Source organism: Zootoca vivipara, chromosome 11 (genome assembly GCF_963506605.1).
Source record: "Zootoca vivipara chromosome 11, rZooViv1.1, whole genome shotgun sequence".
Taxonomy (NCBI): Eukaryota; Metazoa; Chordata; class Lepidosauria; order Squamata; family Lacertidae; genus Zootoca; species Zootoca vivipara.
This window is the reverse complement of record NC_083286.1, coordinates 54319618-54337836: the sequence shown is the minus strand read 5'-3', so window position 1 is coordinate 54337836 and position 18219 is coordinate 54319618. Positions and strand designations below refer to the sequence as shown.

Genomic DNA, 18219 nt, shown 5'->3' with positions numbered 1-18219 from the left:
GAACTCAGGGAAGGTTGATCCTATAGAAAAAAGTGGTTGTTGCGGAATTTCCTTTGCCCTCTCTCTTCTCTTTGCATTAGGAAGGCTGTTGCCACTAGGTGTCGCTATATGTCATTGGTTTTCTGCCTTAACGGGTCCAGCGCAGTGTCCTCTAATGCCGCGTCTTACCACTAGGTGTCACTCTATGATGTTTGTTGCTTTTGCCTATGAGGACTAATACCTTCAAAACAATATATATATTCACCCCTATCTATCACCTCTTGTTTAAAAACATTGCCACAGACATGTGCCCAGAAACCAGCTATGGAAAGATAGTATTTATTGTGCTAATTTCCCTCAACCAAAGCATCCATGAGAGATCCAACCTCTGCTTAAAAAACTCCAAGGACAATGTGTCTGTACCACCTAAAGGAGTCTGTTCCACTGCCAACACCTCTTTCCTTCAGAAAGCTTTTCCTGATACTTAGTCTGCCACGTGAGGCATAAATTCAACAGCTTTTCCTGATACTTAGTCTGCCACGTAAGGCAGAAATTCAACATCTGTGGCTTTTCAACAGCATCTCATTGGTGATCTTGGGAGAACTGTGTTCCTTCAATTCTTTCTGTTAGGTGGCTGTTAAAAGCACAGAGCTCCCATCCTTAAAAAGTGGCCCATTTGGCTGCACAGTTTTGGACTTGGAGGCCCATGCAGATGTTTGCTTGGAATAAGTTTGTCTTTTGATTGCTGTGGTTTCCTTAAGATTCATTCCCAGAAAAGGAGCCTATAGGCTCTTCATGCTGTTCCATTTCTGAAGCTCAGCATATCTGAGCCTAGCCGTTCTAGTTAGTTGCTTGGTGAGCATAGGAACACATGGTTTATATTGAGTCAGGCCATTGCTCCCATCAAACTCCAAATTGTCTGCCCTGACTGGCAGTGGCTATCCAGGGTTTCAGACAAGGTTGTCTCCCAATCAGTGGCGGAGCAAGCCGAACGGGTGCCTGGGGCGGCGCATGTGCCCTGTGCCCAGGGGTGGGGCCAGCCAGGGCAAGACGCTCCGCTGGGCCTCCAAGGAGTCTTCCTGCCCCCTCCCACTAAGCCGCCCTGCAGCTGGGGGGCAGGCAGCAAGTAGAGCGTTTGTTTGGGCAACACTGAGCCTGCGCATGCCCAAGCCACCGTGTCTCTCCCAGGAGAGACACGTGGCTCGGGCACATTGCAGGCCCCGCGGTGAGTGCTGCCATCCATTTTGTCACCACACCTCAGTGGTGACACCCGGGGCAGCCCGCCTCCACCGCACCCCCCTTCCTCTGCCCCTGCTCCCGGTCCTACCTGAAGATGCCAGAGATACAACCTGGGACCTTCTGCATCTAGCCCCTGAGCTACATGCCCCTGCCCCAACTGAGTTGAGACAGTTACACGGGATTCAGTGTGCAGTGTAGACACGCCCTCGGGTGTTGCGTCCAAGCCCCAGTTAAAACTTAAGGTGCTCGCCACCGCAGCTTCGGATTTTTCGCAGTATGCTTGATGTAAACTTTAATTGCATAGGCCTCGTTCCACGCTTCCAAACTTGTCGTTTGCTTGGTGCAGCTGTGCTGATCTGTCTTTTTTTCTTTTTTCTTTTTCTTTCCCCCCTTTTTCTTCTCCCGCCCCCCCCACCCCCGCTCCACGTTTCCTTTGCATAACAGATGCCTTGTCTTTCCCTTTTCACGGATCAGGACGAAGTGGCCGTGGAGTCCACCAACCCTCAAAAGAACAAAATGGACAAACTAATTGAAATTCTCAACAGCATGCGGAACAACAGCAGCGGGGTGGACGCCAAGCTCACCAACTTCATGGAGGAGGCCCAGAACTCCACCAACTCCGAGGAGATGCTCGGGGAGATTGTTAGGACCATTTACCAGAAGGCCGTGACGGACCGCAGTTTTGCCTCCATGGCCGCCAAGCTCTGCGACAAGATGGCGCTCTTCATGGTGGAAGGCACCAAGTTCCGGAGCCTCCTACTCAACATGCTACAGGTAACCAGACAAATCGCAGCCTCTCCCTTTGCTGCTGCTGTTGCTACTGGCATGCCGTCGCTTACAGAGAGAGAAATCCGTAAGTTCTGACCATGCTTGAGCTGCCTCCTTCGTTCCATTCTCACCCAATTAATTTTAGAAAAATGAATTGGTGGGAGAGAGGGCAGGGGACACACAGGGCAGCATTTCTGTGTTTGTTTACATGAGTGTTTCATGGTTACGACGGACTGATATAATTTTATAGGCGCTGCCCGCGTCCCTTTCTATTTTGAATGCCCGCTTTAGCAATTGTGTGATCTCTCCAAGGCACATGTTCATCTCACTGTAAGACCAGGTAGATCTGTACTGCGGATTCTGTGGTTTTGGACTTTGCTTGTGTTTTGAACTGATGGGCGGCCTCCATAGATTTGGGGAAGGCAGGGCAGGATAGGTAGCCTTGGATACCTGCCCTGAGGATGAAGGGCCCAGCAGACAGGCGGCTTCCGAAGGTGCAGGTAGGTAGCCATGTTGGTCTGCCGTAGTCAAAACAAAATTAAAAAATTCCTTCCAGTAGCACCTTAGAGACCAACTAAGTTTGTCATTGGTATGAGCTTTCATGTGCATGCACACTTCTTCAGATACACTGTGTGTACAACGATCGTAACTGGGTTTGTCTTAATGCCAAATTCTCAACACACTCCTGCAACTACGTTTCCCACAATTCTTTGGAGGAAGCCATGAATGGTCAGCCTAGTTTCTTCAAACCCTTCTGAGTATACAGTGAATATATGTCTTGTCCATGATGGGGACAAGCAACAATGAGTTCATCTAAAAATTATTGGTGTTGGTTCCTCTTCCTCTTTGGTGATCACTCGTAGCCAAGTAAGATTGTCTTCCATAAACACGGTTTTAACAATGAGTCCGTAAGTGACTGTGGAGGCCAGTTCTGATTCCACAAGTCCTTCCACAGTGGGGACATTGGTTTCTAGGTGGGAGTTGATCATGGTGTGGATTTGCCAAGCGTGCCTTCCTCTTAGCACCTTTCTCCCCTGCTTTCTGAGTTCAAGCTTCTTCAAAGCCCATGACAGGTTTGGTAAAGGCTGTTCTCCAACTGGAGCGCTCGCAGGCCAGTGTTTCCCAGTTGTCAGTGTTTATACTACATTTTTTTAGATTTGCCTTGAGACAGTCTTTAAACCTCTTTTGTTGACCACCAGCATTACGCTTTCCATTTTTAAGTTCGGAATAGAGTAGTTGCTTTGGAAGGCATCAGGCATCCGCACAATATGACCAGTCCAACGAAGTTGATGTTGAAGAATCATTGCTTCAACACAGGTGATCTTTGCTTCTTCCAGTACACTGGCTTTAGTTCACCTGTCTTCCCAAGTGATGTGTGAATTTTTTTGGAGACACTGTTGATGGAATCTTTTGAGGAGCTGGAGATGGCGTTTATAAGTGGTCCATGTTTCACAAGCATACAGTAAGGTTGGTAGTGCAATAGCTTTGTAAACAAGCATTTTGGTTTCCCTGCGAATGTCCCGTTCCTCAAACACTCTGCACTTCAGTCAGGAGAAAGCCGTACAGGGCTGGATCCCTATAGAAAACAGGATGCCGGGCTCAGTGCTGACTGTAACAGCTGTCATTTTGCAGCTGCGAGAGCCATGTAGTGCAGCAGGTGAACAAGGGGGACCCTGATTCAAGTTCCTGCGCTGGAGAGATGGCAACCGACTAGCCACTGCTTCTGTTGGCCAAACCTACCTTGCAGGGTTGTCACAAAGCCAAACGTGCCTCAAGACAAGGCAACTAAAAAATTTCCAGGAACGTGGGTTTTGGAGGTGGAACCTCAATCACCAGCATTTCCAGGTTGAATATAAAACAGTCATCAATGTGAGTTGTTGCCAACTTCCTGAAAAATCACGAAACAAGCTTTGGCTAGGAGGAACCAGCAGCAGGGGTTAAGTTCACACCGCCTTCTCACTAGGGATTAAGGCAGAATTGAATTCAGGATAAAGCCTCTGCAGAGGCCCTGTGCATTATCCCCAAAGGGTGAAGGACCTTTTTTAGCCTGATGTCGCCAGGCTGTGCAAGGGTGTGATAAATAGGGATAAGCATCTTTCCTCATTACCGCTAAAGCCTCTGAATTCTCAGCCCAGCCACTGAGCAGGAATGCTGGACCTGAACCCCTCGCATATGGGCCTAACAGATGCTCGTGTTTTTAAAGAAGGCCCTGTGGACTCAGAAGCAAATGGCTGCAAAGGCTTAGGCAGGCTGGCGAGAACCAGTCTCGCAGCAGAGGGTCTAACACACTCAAGCACTGGCAGGGCTGGGGGGGCTGGGGGCCACGTGCGGTCCCCCAGACCTGTCCGCCTGGCCCTCTAAGCCCTACCCAGCCTGACCCTTCTGCCATGGACTGGTTGGATGCAGAGGAATGGTGGGAGGAAGCAGCTGGGGAGCTCCCAAGGGAAGAAGGCTCAGAGCCCAGGAATTGGTGGTGGGATGTTAATGAGTGGTCAGTGGGAGAAGACTGGGAGGAGGAGGTGGTGAAAGCTGAAGAGGTAACAGAGCTTAGGGAGCTGGGAGAGTTGGTGGCAGAGAGAAGACCAGAAGTGGAAGCAAGGGAGGAGAGAGGCGAGGCCGAGATGAGCCAGGTTGGGGAAGAAGCCAGGGTGTCTCCCCCTCCTGCCGCAACAAGCTCCCCTCTCCCCTGGTCTCCCAGAACCAGGAGAGGCCTGAAGAGGGCGGAGGAGAAGTTAGCTTCATGGAGGCGCAGTCTCAGATTGCTTGGGGAAAGACCCTGGAGAGGAGGGGATTTCAGCAGCAGTGGGAAGGCAGTCTCTCCACAACTGCTTCATTGGGCAAAGGCCTGGCAGAGATGAGGTGCTGTGCTCATTAGATCCTGCTTTTGGTCATAAAGAGTTAACTCCAACTTACCCAGTGTGATTTATGACTGGCTGGCTCCTGTCACCTTCATTGGCCCTGCTGTGCTCTTGTTTTACCTTTACTCCTCCTTAAACTGTGAAAATGCCTCTTCCTTGCCTGGTTGGAGAATGGAGAGTGGCGTCTGTCCGTCACCTATGATATGTGGCCCTCAGAAAGGTTGGCCATGACAGAAAGCAGCCCTTGAGTTGAAAAAGGGTGTGTGTCCCCCTCACTCACATGATAGTGGGCCATCATACACGGTGTGCTGTGCTCAGAATTGGGCCCAGAAACTAATTGGCAGCTGGTGCAGTCGGGCCAGGATGGGTGTCATTTGTTCAAACCCATTATATCTGAGCAACCTGGCCACTGAATTCTGCACCAGCTGAAGTTTCCAAACAGTCTTCCGAGGTGGCCCCATGTGTTGCAGTAATCTAACCTAGAAGTTGCCAGAGCTTAGGGGACAGAAGCTAGGCCAGGCATCCCCAAACTTCGGCCCTCCAGATGTTTTGGACTACAATTCCCATCATCCCTGACCATTGGTCCTGTTAGCTAGGGATCATGGGAGTTGTAGGCCAAAACATCTGGAGGGCCACAGTTTGGGGATGCCTGAGCTAGGCTATCCCTGTGCAGACAGGGGTGCAGCTGGGCCACCAGCCGAAGCTGATGGAAGGCACTTGGTGCCACTGAGGCCACCTCCAGCGGCAGCAAAGCCGAGTGCCCGCTCCTTCGAGGGAGTGTAACCTCATCGAGAACCGGCAATCCATTCCATTTTCTAAGAACGTGGGGGAGGGAGACCTGTGATTGTGGAGTTTGAAAGATACTCCCCCTGGGAGTCTTCTGGCGACCATTGTTATAAATACCAGTAGTTGCATTGGCCGGAGTGTGTGTTTGTGGGTGGGGAGGGAGGGAGGGGCGATAATTGGCTTGCCTGCAAGCTCTGGGTATGTAACCTAAGTTAAAGTATTCCTCTGTTGAAATCCGCGTGCTCTTTATAACCGAGAGGTGTCTGCTTCTGAGGTATGCATAGCAAAGTATATTAATAGAGAGGGCATCACTGGGATTGTAACAGAACCCTTCTCTCCTTAGCAACCGTTCCTAACAACACATCAAACAGAAGGATGTGATACCTTTCGGGAGAGGAGGTGGGGTCAGGGGAGAAGCACTAAAACTGCCAGATCCGTATGAAGTTATTGACACTACCGGGATGCCGCAAGACAAGAGGGCGTGAAAAAGGAGACATGTCCCAAGATATGGTCTGAAGCTGGAGAGGGGGGAACCTTCCTTAGCCGAAGGGACACATTCTCTTCTGAGCAACTTCCTGGGGGCCACCATTGCCAGGGGTGGGAGAGACCAGGAGCGAACGAGGGCAGAGGAACATAATATAAATTTTAGCTTTGTGCTGTTGTCGGCATCCATCCCTCTTGAGAGACAATGGAGTGCGCCTCCGGGGGTGAAGTCAAACGGCTGTGTTAGCAGCACCGAAGGGTGCAAGCCTGGACAGTGTGTTTGGGGTTTCTGGGCTACCCAGATGGCACAAGCCCACCCTCGGGCTCACTGATGTGATCCAGAGGAGAGCAGAGCAAGATGCTTGGCACCAGCTTGGTGGCAGGAGTTGCCAGAAGGAGGCACCATCCAACCATCTGCAGATTTGTATAGGCTCATTAGCCTTTTCTTCTCCTGAAGATGTCCCGCAAGGCAGCGGCGGTTTAGGGCCAGAGATTTCCTTCACCTAGATGGGCTATCTTCCCAGATTGACGAGCCCCATCTACCCCTCATTTCCCTCTACAGCACTTGCATAAACCACCTTCTTGACCATGGTCGGCAAACTAAGACCCGCGGGGCAGATCAGGCTCAATTGCCTTCAGGATCTGGCCCGCAGACTGTCCGTGGTTTGGCGTGGGGATTCTGTTCGTTCGGGCTGCGCCATTCCATTTCCACACACCCACACAGCGGCGTCTCCTCCTCCCTCCCTCTTCCTGGCTTCTCCCCACCCTGCCTAGAGGAGGAAGGGGACTGGACTAAGATGGCTGAGTGCCATTTTAAGCAGCCCCTCACTGGAGCTAGCCCGTTCGCGCTGCCCATCTTCCCTCCACCGCCGCCCCCTGGTGCTCCTGTGGGCCAGACATCGCAGTGGACAAGTTCGCTCTGCCTACCCATGAGAAGCAGCAGCAGTGGCGGTGGTGGTGGCGGCGGCAGCCCCTGGGAAGGTAAGCGCAGTGGCAGGGGGTGGGGAGGAGGACTACTTGCCCCCCTCGCCTCTTCTTCCAGCTCCCCTCCCCCAGTACCGCTTCTCCGGCCCGCCACACGATCTGAGGGACAGTGGACCAGCCCGCAGCTTAAAAAATTCGCCGGCCCCTGTTCTTGACCAATGGACTCACTATTGGTCTCATCTGCTCGATCCACCTTAGCCTGTCTTTGCATGCAGGGGAAGTTCCTAACATTGGCTACCCTCACCTGGTCTAGGCAGCCAGCCAAAGGCGTTCCCAAGGTGTGGCCACTGTCACATGCTGACACCTTCTAGGAGCCACAGGTGAGAGCTGATTTTCTGTGGGCATCTCACAGATCCGTCTCCATCCATCCAGAGTTCAAAGACATTCAGGGTGTAAAGCAGGACCCCTGAGGGGAAGTTGCATGTGACAGATAGGCCTGGATAGGAGGCTGCCTCAGAATCATGTGTACGCTTGCCTTGGGTTCCATACTGGAAGAAAGGTGGGATGACTGCAAGAAGATCAAACCTATCCATTCTGAAGGAAATCATCCCTGAGTGCTCACTGGAAGGACAGATCGTGAAGCTGAAGCTCCAATACTTTGGCCACCTCATGAGAAGAGAAGACTCCCTGGAAAAGACCCTGATGTTGGGAAAGATGGAGGGCACTAGGAGAACGGGACAACAGAGGACGAGATGGTTGGACAGTGTTCTCAAAGCTACCAACATGAGTTTGACCAAACTGCGGGAGGCAGTGGAAGGCAGGAATGCCTGGCGTGCTCTGGTCCATGGGGTCACGAAGAGTTGGACACGACTAAACAACAACAACATTAATATTGCCAGTCAGCATCTGGTACGCAAGCCCTCTTCACTTAGTAGTGAACAGCTCACAGAATCCAGTTTTCTAACATCTGTTCCATTCTCCAAACTTTCATATCCTCGGAGGGACAAACTAAATGTAAAATGAGGAAAGACAAGGTTGTCATCACCAAATATGACAGCTGAGGGTTGTGTAATTTCCCTCCACAGTAGCGCGTGATATAATTCATGCCATACCCTATCGGTCTGTTTCTGGACCCTGTCAAGTTCACATGTTTTCATTTATTAAGTCCATTCCTTCCCGTTTCCACTTCAAACTGTGATTGATTGATTGATTGATTGATTGATTTAAAATCCACACAGAAATTCATAAATTACTTTTATCATAAAATGCATTAAAATGCACATTTTATCTCAATGTACGTGTTTCTATATCTCATCTTAAAGTAGACAGACGTGATTTTGATGCTTGATGTTTTTAAAGCCTGAGGCAATTAAAAACTGAATTATTTCCTTCTCCTATAAATCGACATGGGGGCACTAGAGGTTCCAAAATGAGAATTGGGAGGTTGTAGAACATTTGTGACTCCTGCCTCAGGCATTTAAAAAAACCTGTCTTTGGATCGGGCCTTGAACCAAAACGTTTGCCAGGAACTTGGATCCTGTGGATATGAATACAGTATTTACAAATGCAAAGCTATAAAATAGAAATGGAACAGCTTCATTAAAGGACCCAGACAAGCAAACGCATTTAACTTTGTAGTGTAGGGTTTACAACTTCCTTCTCCCTCAGTGTCGAGGTTTTTATGGTTTATGATTTGTGCTCCACAAGAGGGCGGGAGGGGGGGATTGTGGAAGTCTCCATCATTTATCAAGGTCTGATGAGTTATTTTGGTGAGTGAACAGTTATCTGCTGTAACAGATTGAGAATCACTCCCCTGAGGATTGTGTGCAGGTGATTGGTTTGTAGTAGCGTTATTAATAATAATAAAAACCCGACAATCGCAGAATGCTTTTCATCTGTGTATCTCGCGGGAGTTTACGAAGGAAGGTGCGCCGTCAAATGCACCACTTGCCGGACAGAATCCAGCAAAATGGCTTCCGCGCAGCTGTCCTTGATGCTATCCTGCAAGCTGCGAACCGTAGCAAGGGAGCCAGGATACTTTTCTACCTGAATGGAAGGCTTTGTTCTTCAAAGGCAGGATGTCCAACCAAGGGGGTGGGTTCAAGGTGCATTGTTTTCCGCCTGGTTTTGCTAGGTTTTCCCATCGGGAAATTCTCACAGAGAGGAACCTCTATAGATTTTTAGAGTTTTCATCAAAGCTTATTTTACAGGCTGCGCAAAAGTGGTAGGTAGTTGTCTTGGTCCACTTGAGAAGATCACAGTTAATTGGCACATTTGTCTCAACCAACTAAAAGGCCACCACATGAACAAGCTTTCCAGTTCTCCAGAACTCTCCTTCAGATGAAGCATGCAGAATTATTTTTTCTTGTAATGCAATGAAACGATTACTTTAAAAGAAACTCCACAGACCAAAGATGGGTTTGAATCTAACTGAAAGCCTATATTTCATGTTGGATGGAGTAACAATGAAATCATGGATTATTATCACCTCATTATGTCCATGAGCTTTTAGCAGCTTTGCTGTGATGGTCCTGCAATTAAAGGTAAAGGGACCCCTGACCATTAGGTCCAGTCATGACTGACTCTGGGGTTGCGCGCTCATCTCGCATTATTGGCTGAGGGAGCCGGCGTATAGCTTCCAGGTCATGTGGCCAGCATGACAAAGCCACTTCTGGCGAACCAGAGCAGCACACGGAAACGCCATTTACCTTCCCACTGTAGCGGTTCCTATTTATCTACTTGCACTTTGATGTGCTTTCGAACTGCTAGGTTGGCAGGAGCTGGGACCGAGCAATGGGAGCTCACCCCGTCAGAGGGATTCGAACCGCCGACCTTCTGATCAGCAAGCCCTAGGCTCAGTGGTTTAACCCACAGCGCCACCTGGGTTCCTGGTCCTGCAGTTAAGGTGTCCTAAACTGAAGAGGATAGTTCCTGATGGCATCATCAACCCAAAATATCATTTAGTTGTTAATTTCTATTGTAAACCACCCTGTGATCCTTGGACAGTATAGAAATTCAATAAATATAATAATAATCAGATCTTGCCTCAGCCACAAATCCATTATTCTTCCTGCCTCAGCTTCTTCCTCCCCATTTGTAAAATGGGGATACTACCAGTCCACTTTGCAGAGCTGGCTGTTGTTGAGATTTCCAGTTCACATAGGTTGTGTAAAGGCACATATAGCCCTTGTTCACACTTCTCATCTTGGCTTGCTGGTCTAGTTTATCTGGGTGTGTGGTTCTCTATGGTCAGACTGATGGGAATTGCATTCCAAAATAGCTGGAGGACGCCAGGTTGGGGAATACAGTACATGAGAAAGGCACGGCAAGCCCCAGGGTTAACCCAAAGACCCTTAACCAGTATTAAGACAACAACGTGCGCTTTGCACAAATGTGCACAGCCTAGCCAGGCATCCCATAATGCTTTATAGTGTTTAGCTCCCTTAGGTTCAGTGTGCAGCAGCGTTACCTGAGTGGCAGGCAGCAAATTCCTGTAGGGAGCGCAGCCTTGTAATCAGAGCTGGCCCGAGTCACACTGGAATTCCAGGCATGCGAGGAGCAGGTTACAGAACAATCCAGAATGTTCTCTTCGGCCATATCTTCCTCGATGCTAAAACCCACCAGCGCTTGGCGAAGTATCGCATGTCACAAACCGTTGCTCAATGGTCCATGCTTTTTTTTCTTTTTTTAGAGATTCAGTTTTCCTGCAAGTTACCAAGAGTACGATTTAAAGAGTTCTCTCCTTTTGTGAACTCGGAAGCTTCGTTCGTTGTTCGGCCGTTAAGGCTGTGCCCACATTTGCACCATGCATTTAAAATGTTGTGGTACCATCGTAAACAAGGAGCCGGTACATAGCTTGGGGGTAGGTACTTTTGGATCCTTTGCTTGAGGCTCAGGCGGCCTCAGTGGCCCAGAATGCCTTCCATCAGCTTGGGCTGCTGGACCAGCTGCGCCCCAATCTGGACAAGGAGAGCCTAGCTTCTGTCATCTATGCTCTGGTAACCTCTAGGTTAGATAACTGCAACGTGTTATGCATAGGGCTGCCTCTGAAGATGGTTCGGAAACCTCAGCTGGCGCAGAATTCAGCAGTCAGGCTGCTCACCAGGGCAAGACGGTTTGAGCATATGACACTGATCTTGAGCAAACTGGTAGCACTGGCTACCAGTTAGTTTAGGGGCCCAGTTTGAAATGCTGGTTTTGACCTATAGAGCCTTAAATGGCTCAGGACCACCTCTCCCGTATGAACCAACCCAGAACCTGCAATCATCATCTGAGGCCCTTCTTTGAGTGCCTCCTCCGCAAGAGGCCCAGAAGGTGGCAACGTGAGAACGGGTATGTGGAACGCTCTCCCCAAAGAGATTTGGCTGGTGCCTTCATTATATACCGTTAGGTGCTAGGTAAAGGGACCCCTGACCATTAGGTCCAGTCGTGACCGTCTCTGGGGTTGCGGCGCTCATCTCGCATTATTGGCCGATGGAGCTGGCATACAGCTTCCAGGTCATGTGGCCAGCATGACAAAGCCGCTTCTGGCGAACCAGAGCAGCGCACGGAAACGCCGTTTACCTTCCCGCTTGGAGTGATACCTATTTATCTACTTGCACTTTGACGTGCTTTCAAACTGCTAGGTTGGCAGGAGCTGGGACCGAGCAACGGGCTATCATATCACCCCTTAACCTTCTCTTCTCCAGGCTAAACATACCCAGCTTCCTAAGCCGTTCCTCATAAGGCATCGTTTCCAGGCCTTTGACCATTTTGGTTGCCCTCCTCTGGACACGTTCCAGCTTGTCAGTATCCTTCTTGAACTGTGGTGCCCAGAACTGGACACAGTACTCCAGGTGAGGTCTGACCAGAGCAGAATACAGTGGTACTATTACTTCCCTTGACCTAGGTGCTATAGTATACTCATATTGATGTAGCTTCCCAATGGACTGTGCCCTAAATTTTTTGGGAGGCCACAAAGAAGCCGTAGAAGTAGGAAGTGGTCCCTGAGGGGCATCTAGTCCATCCTGGTGGCCTGGACAGAGCATTGGGGCCAGGTTCGGCTTCCTGGTTAGCCCTGAATTCTGTGGATGACGTTAGGAAAGTCACATCCCCTTGGTTTTTCATTTCCCAGCCGTGAAACACAGAAACGCTTCCTATTTGCCCTCCCTCACAGGGGTGTTGTGTGACTGAACAAAATCAGAATCACCAGGTGCCCAGCACATTAAAGTGTTATAGATATAATTGACGATTTAAAAGGGGGGGGGACTGGGATGAAATCCTGCAGCTTACTGCGTTCCTGGGCTCGGCCTGGTACCAGGGATTTGTTCCTTTACCCTTGAGCGTCTCCGGGTAATTCTGTAGCGATGTGTTTATCTTGTACACGCCTTGGTAGTCAGGGTGTGCAAGCGTCTGCAATCACCCAAATTCCACCCTTGAGACATGAGATATGGGGGCAGAGGAGAGGAGGGGTGCCAAGAGAGGAGAAGAGAAGGGGGTTCTGGACGGCTGCCCAAAGAGGCAGGTGAAAATGAAAGCTTGGAATCAATTAGGGCTATAGGCACCTCCGGCTGCGACACGACCTCGCTCAGAGCTGGGAATGTTCTGCCACGGCCCACCAAGTCTGGCCAAGCAGCCCGCCTTTGCATATTTTTCTTCCCTAATCTCCTGATAGGCTTTCCTCGCTGTGTTTTGTTAATGTTACGGGAGCCGCTCTCCGCCGGGTCCCATGCAGATAAAGCGAGCTATCGGAGAAGCCCATATTAAGTGTCTGGCCACATGGCTCCACAAAGTTTCCCCGGTGTGTAAGCGGAGCAGCGGCACCTCTCGGGCTGGGCCCGTCTGAGCGGCTAATGTGAATATCCTTTCCGTCACCCCGAGCCAGCGTGGGAGGAGGGGGGGAGCCTGGGTGGCTGGGCAGATTCCTGCCTAGTCAGGCAGGCAGACGAGAGAATCCCAGCCATGCTAACTAGCAATGTGCTGAATCTCGGCCTAAGGCAAGAACGCCCGGCAGCCGCTCTCAGGAACAGGCTGCTTATACCTGCTGGCTTGGGCAAAGAGGGGGGAGTTTAAAGGGAGGCCGAATCCTGGCAACGTCCAGCCACGGAAAGTTTCCTTGCCGTGTTATGTAATGCTCTCCCTTGGGTGCCTCTGGGGATAAGGCAGTAAAGAGGGAGTCCGGAGCAAGGCTCATTGTGCTCAGAACAGGGAAGGGGCACCAGATCCCAGCAAGGGGAGGCATGGCCAGATTAGCATGGCTGGGATGTTGTCCTGCTGCGTGGTAGGATAACCAGGTGAGGGTAGCTGGTGGGTCTTAAACCCTCAGTGAGTTAGGGACTTCCTCTGCATGTGAAGACAGGCTACGGCGGATCGAGCGGAGGAGACCAAGAGTGGGTCCAACAGTCAAGAAGGCGGCTTCTGCATGTGCTGTAGAAGGAAGTGTGGGGCAGATGGGGTTCATCCACCTGGGAAGGTAGCCCATCTAGGAGAAGGAAAACTCTGGTCCTGTACCTCCACTCCCTTGTGGGACAGCTTCAGGAGAAGAAAAGGCTAAGGAGTAAACCCTACACAAATCCGAAGCGGAGTCCCTGAGACGGTTGGATAGCGCCTTGAATGCCTGTTAGCGCCTCCTTCTGGCAACTCCTGCAGCCAAGCTGGTGCCAAATGTGTTGCTCTGCTTTCCTTTGGACCATATCATTGAGGCTGATATGGGGGGGGGGTCTTGTCATCTGGGTAGCCCAGGACTTCCAGAAATGCTGCCCAGGCTTGCGCTTCAAGGAGCCCACTTCGGTTTGACTTCACTCCCAGAGGCGCACTCCATTGTCTCTTGGGACAGACGAATGCCAACGACACGGTAGGAGGAAAGTGAGATATAAGCTGCCATTTGCCAGTTCAGCCATTTAGAAGAGAGCCCTGCAGGATCAGGCCAAAGGTCCAACTTAATCCAGCATCCTGTTCGCACAGCAGCCAACTAGATGCCTATGGGAAGCCTGAAAGAAGTATCTCACTGTGGCTAGCCTTTGTGAAGCTCGCATGCAACCTCTGGTAGGTCGCCTAGCTATTGCCCCTTCGTTCCAGCCAATCGCCGGATACTTGCCTTTCCCCGGACGCTGGCAACTCACGGCACAACACTGCATGCAGTCACTCTGAAGCTTCACATTGTGTCCTTTGGGTCCCCAGTTCTGGACATTGTGCCCGCTACAGCAGGCTGACCTCTCCTGCGCAAGGAAGGCAGTCATGTCTGTGTTGCATGCCGATCCCAGTATGTTGCTGGTGCCTATTCGATGTGAAATAGTTGTAAGAGGTGCACAAAATTCAGGCTATTCCCCCCCCCCATTGAAACCCAATCCTGGGTCACTGTCCAGTTGGCTTTTCCTATGCCTGGGGCAGATTGCATTGTCATTCAAAGGGTGGCATCCTGCCCCAAGTCAGGAAAAGAGCCCTGAATCTTGCCAGCTGAAGGACTCAGCCAGTCTAATGCATATTAAGTCTGCAAGGCCATCTGCTCCCAAACAAGGCTGTCTTAAATCCAGGTCAGTCTGCTAGAATCTCTTGAACTTGAACCTTTTAGTTTTATTGCCAGTGTTAACCGGCTGCAGCGTTGGGAAATCCCAGATCCTGGCACCAGACAACTAATGCCGGAAAGAGCCGGCTATCCTTAGATGGTCCCTTCACATTGCATAAATAAGATGCAAAATGATTTCCTCTCTGGGTTTTTTCCTGTTCAAAAGCATCTTATCTTGTGAGTGGGGTCTTTCTTGTGAGTGTGCTACTGGCAGTGCACAGCGGGGGTGGGGGTGAAATTGGCACCCGAGGGCATCTGTTTGGTGGCTGCAGTGTTGAATTGATGGGAGGTTGGGTGAGCATGTGTTGGCTCTTGGTGCAACCCTGCTAACTGCAGAGTGAGTTGCCTGGGGCAATCTTCTAAGGGTGACACAGCCCTACTGCAAACCCTTGAGACAACGTGAGCCCGCTTTCCCTAGTTAGCTTAGTACAAATGAATGGAGCTCTGCTCATTTCTCCATTCATTTGCTGGGAGCAAGATACGGAGGCAGCGAGCAGGAAAACCTATCTGCCGTCATGCGAGATTTGTTGCTTTGATTTGCCTAAAGAAGCAAAATAGCTCTGAACAAGCCTAAAAGGTAAAGGGCCCCCTGACCATCAGGTCCAGTCGTGACCGACTCTGGGGTTGCGGCGCTCATCTCGCTCTATAGGCCGAGGGAGCCGGCGTTTGTCCGCAGACAGCTTCCAGGTCATGTGGCCAGCATGACAAAGCTGCTTCTGGTGAACCAGAGCAGCGCACGGAAACGCCGTTTACCTTCCCGCCGGAGCGGTACCTGTTTATCTACTTGCACTTTTGGTGTGCGTTTGAACTGCTAGGTGGGCAGGAGCTGGGACCAAGCAACGGGAGCTCACCCCGTTGCAGAGATTTGAACCGCCGACCTTCTGATCAGCAAGCCCTAGACTCTGTGGTTTAACCCACAGCGCCACGCAAGCCTAGTCCTTGGCTTAGTCAATCTTGCCATCACTCTTCCATCATCATCCCCTGCTATGCTCTTCCTTTGCCCACACGTGCACCACCAGTGGCGTTCAAACAGTGCCACAACTCAAGAGTGTTGCGTAAGTGCCTTTCACAGAATGCCATAGGTTTGGACCAAGAGACAGAGTAAGAACTTGCAAGCCTAGGGAGTTGGAAAAGGAGCCAGCTCCAGCCTCATATCCGAGGTCCCGCTGCTCTTGATGACCCAATAGCATGCCATGGCTCTTGGAGCAGTTTCTTCTGCATCTGGACCTTGGCAGGAAGATTAACAGTCAGGTTCACTTCGTGTACTACCAGTTCCACGGCCACTGGTCCCATCACCTCCTGGCAAATAGAAGGGGAAGAAATGGAGGCAGTGAGAGATTTTACTTTCTTGGGCTCCTTGATCACTGCAGATGGTGACAGCAGCCACGAAATTAAAAGGTGCCTGCTTCTTGGGAGAAAAGCAATGACAAACCTAGACAGCATCTTAAAAAGCAGAGACATCACTTTGCCGACAAAGGTCCGTATAGTTAAAGCTATGGTTTTCCCAGTAGTGATGTATGGAAGTGAGAGCTGGACCATGAAGAAGGCTGATCGCCGAAGAATTGATGCTTTTGAATTATGGTGCTGGAGGAGACTCTTGAGAGTCCCATGGACTGCAAGAAGACCAAACCTATCCATTCTGAAGGAAATCAGCCCTGAGTGCTCACTGGAAGGACAGATCATGAAGCTGACAGATCGTGAAGAGTTCACTGGAAGGACAGATCGTGAAGAGTTCAAAGACATTCAGGGTGTAAAGCAGGACCCCTGAGGGGGCGTGGCTTTGAAAAAGTGGGTGTGGTCTGGAGGGAGGCCTGGGAAGTTGCATGTGACAGATAGGCCTGGATAGGAGGCTGCCTCAAAATCATGTGTACGCTTGCCTTGGGTTCCATACTGGAAGAAAGGTGGGATGACTGCAAGAAGATCAAACCTTTCCATTCTGAAGGAAATCAGCCCTGAGTGCTCACTGGAAGGACAGATCGTGAAGCTGAGGCTCCAATACTTTGGCCACCTCATGAGAAGAGAAGACTCCCTGGAAAAGACCCTGATGTTGGGAAAGATGGGGGGCACAAGGAGAAGGGGACGACAGAGGACGAGATGGTTGGACAGTGTTCTCGAAGCTACCAACATGAGTTTGACCAAACTGCGGGAGGCAGTGCAAGACAGGAGTGCCTGGCGTGCTATGGTCCATGGGGTCACGAAGAGTCGGACAAGACTAAACAACAAAAACAACAACAATTACCAGTTCACAGTACATTTGTTAGCAGCGCCCAAGTTCCCCTAAAGCTCACCTCCCGCACCAAACAACACCTGCATTCTCACCTCCTAATAAGACACCATAGCTCAATGCTGCAGGATTCATCCTTTGCCAGCTGCCTTCTGGGATCTTCTCCTGCAACACTTGGAGGCGAAAAGCTTAAGAGGGTGATGGAGGTGGATATTAGGTGGCTGCTTTTCGTGTGAGGGTGCTGTGATCTCACCATTGGTGAGGACACTCGTGCAAATCGGAGGAGGGCAAGCCATGAGCTGCATGTGGCCCAGTCCTCCCTTTGTGTGGCTCCCTGTACCTTTCTGACAACAATGGCAGAGAAAGCGAGAATGGTTAGATTGAGAAGGGGCGGAAGGTGGGAGAAAGAGAAGGAAAGGCGTGAAAGATGGAGCGTGGCAGAGAAAGAGAAAAACCTATTCCCGCCCACTTTGGGGCGTTGGTCCTGCCCATTGCCCGTTCCTGCTACACCTACAGCCTATGGGTGGCCCCTAGCCCCTTCCCAGCAAGGTCCTCAGACTTTTAAAAAGGCTACATTAGAAATGATTGCTTTATGGCAGGCCTACCCCTGTCCTGTGGGTCTGAAAACCACCCTAGAATGGGTCGTTATCCTTTGCAGAGACAACAGGGTTTGTTTTGTGCCTGCAAGCCTGAAATGCAGAGTCTCAGAAGAGGGAAGACCTTCGACAGCCCACAGAGTTTGTTGGCCTGTTTTGCTCCACTTCCTTTGAGCCGGTTCCATCAACAAAAGCAAGGCTGAAGTTTCCCAGACCAATTTGCATCCGATCTATTTTCAGCGGCTTGCGGTATAAAGGAGAAGAAGGCGGCCCGAGCCACTTCTCCAGCTGCAAACGCCTCGTGTGGAGGACAAGCATAGATTCTCAGATAAGCGCGTCGGTTGCCACCTCTGGTCAAGAGGGGCTCCTGTCATCACTTGCAGCTTTCCCAGGAGAAAGAGGAGCACTGCCCTTTTGAAAGCCATTAATAGGGCAGTGAGAATGTGTCCCCGTGGTACTTAAGAGGACCCAGGGATCCTCCAGGTAGCTAGGCTCAGGTACCAAGGTGCTCTCTTGAGTGCCACAATTTGGGGGGTGCCTTAAGCTGTGACACTGGCAGTAGAGCACATGAGTGCATGCATAGGATCCCATGATCTTAACACACACATGCACAAAATCTGCACACTGGGAAGGAGGGGGGTTGGCCAAGGCTGGCCAAGGGTCTCAGCTGATTCCATCAATTGATGCTGTGTGTTAAACATCAGGAAGAACTTTCTGACAGTAAGAGCTGTTCAACAGTGGAACAGTGGAACAGACTGCCTCAGGAGTTTGTGGGGGCCCCTGTATTGGAGGTCTTTAAGCAGAGGTTAGATGGCCATA

The 18219-nt window shown here is 50.6% G+C and overlaps 1 protein-coding gene across 5 annotated transcripts in view; it reads left to right on the top strand.

Annotated features, from left to right (window-relative positions):
• Positions 1-18219, top strand: part of CTIF (cap binding complex dependent translation initiation factor) — a 171820-nt gene that overhangs the window by 121934 nt on the left and 31667 nt on the right. For 3 of the 5 annotated variants that reach the window (XM_035100979.2, XM_035100976.2, XM_035100973.2), the window contains one exon: positions 1663-1992. In XM_035100979.2, the coding sequence (XP_034956870.1) occupies positions 1663-1992 (330 nt within the window). The remainder of the gene's footprint in view (positions 1-1662; positions 1993-18219) is intronic. The other 2 variants (XM_035100977.2, XM_035100975.2) reach the window with 1 other exon arrangement.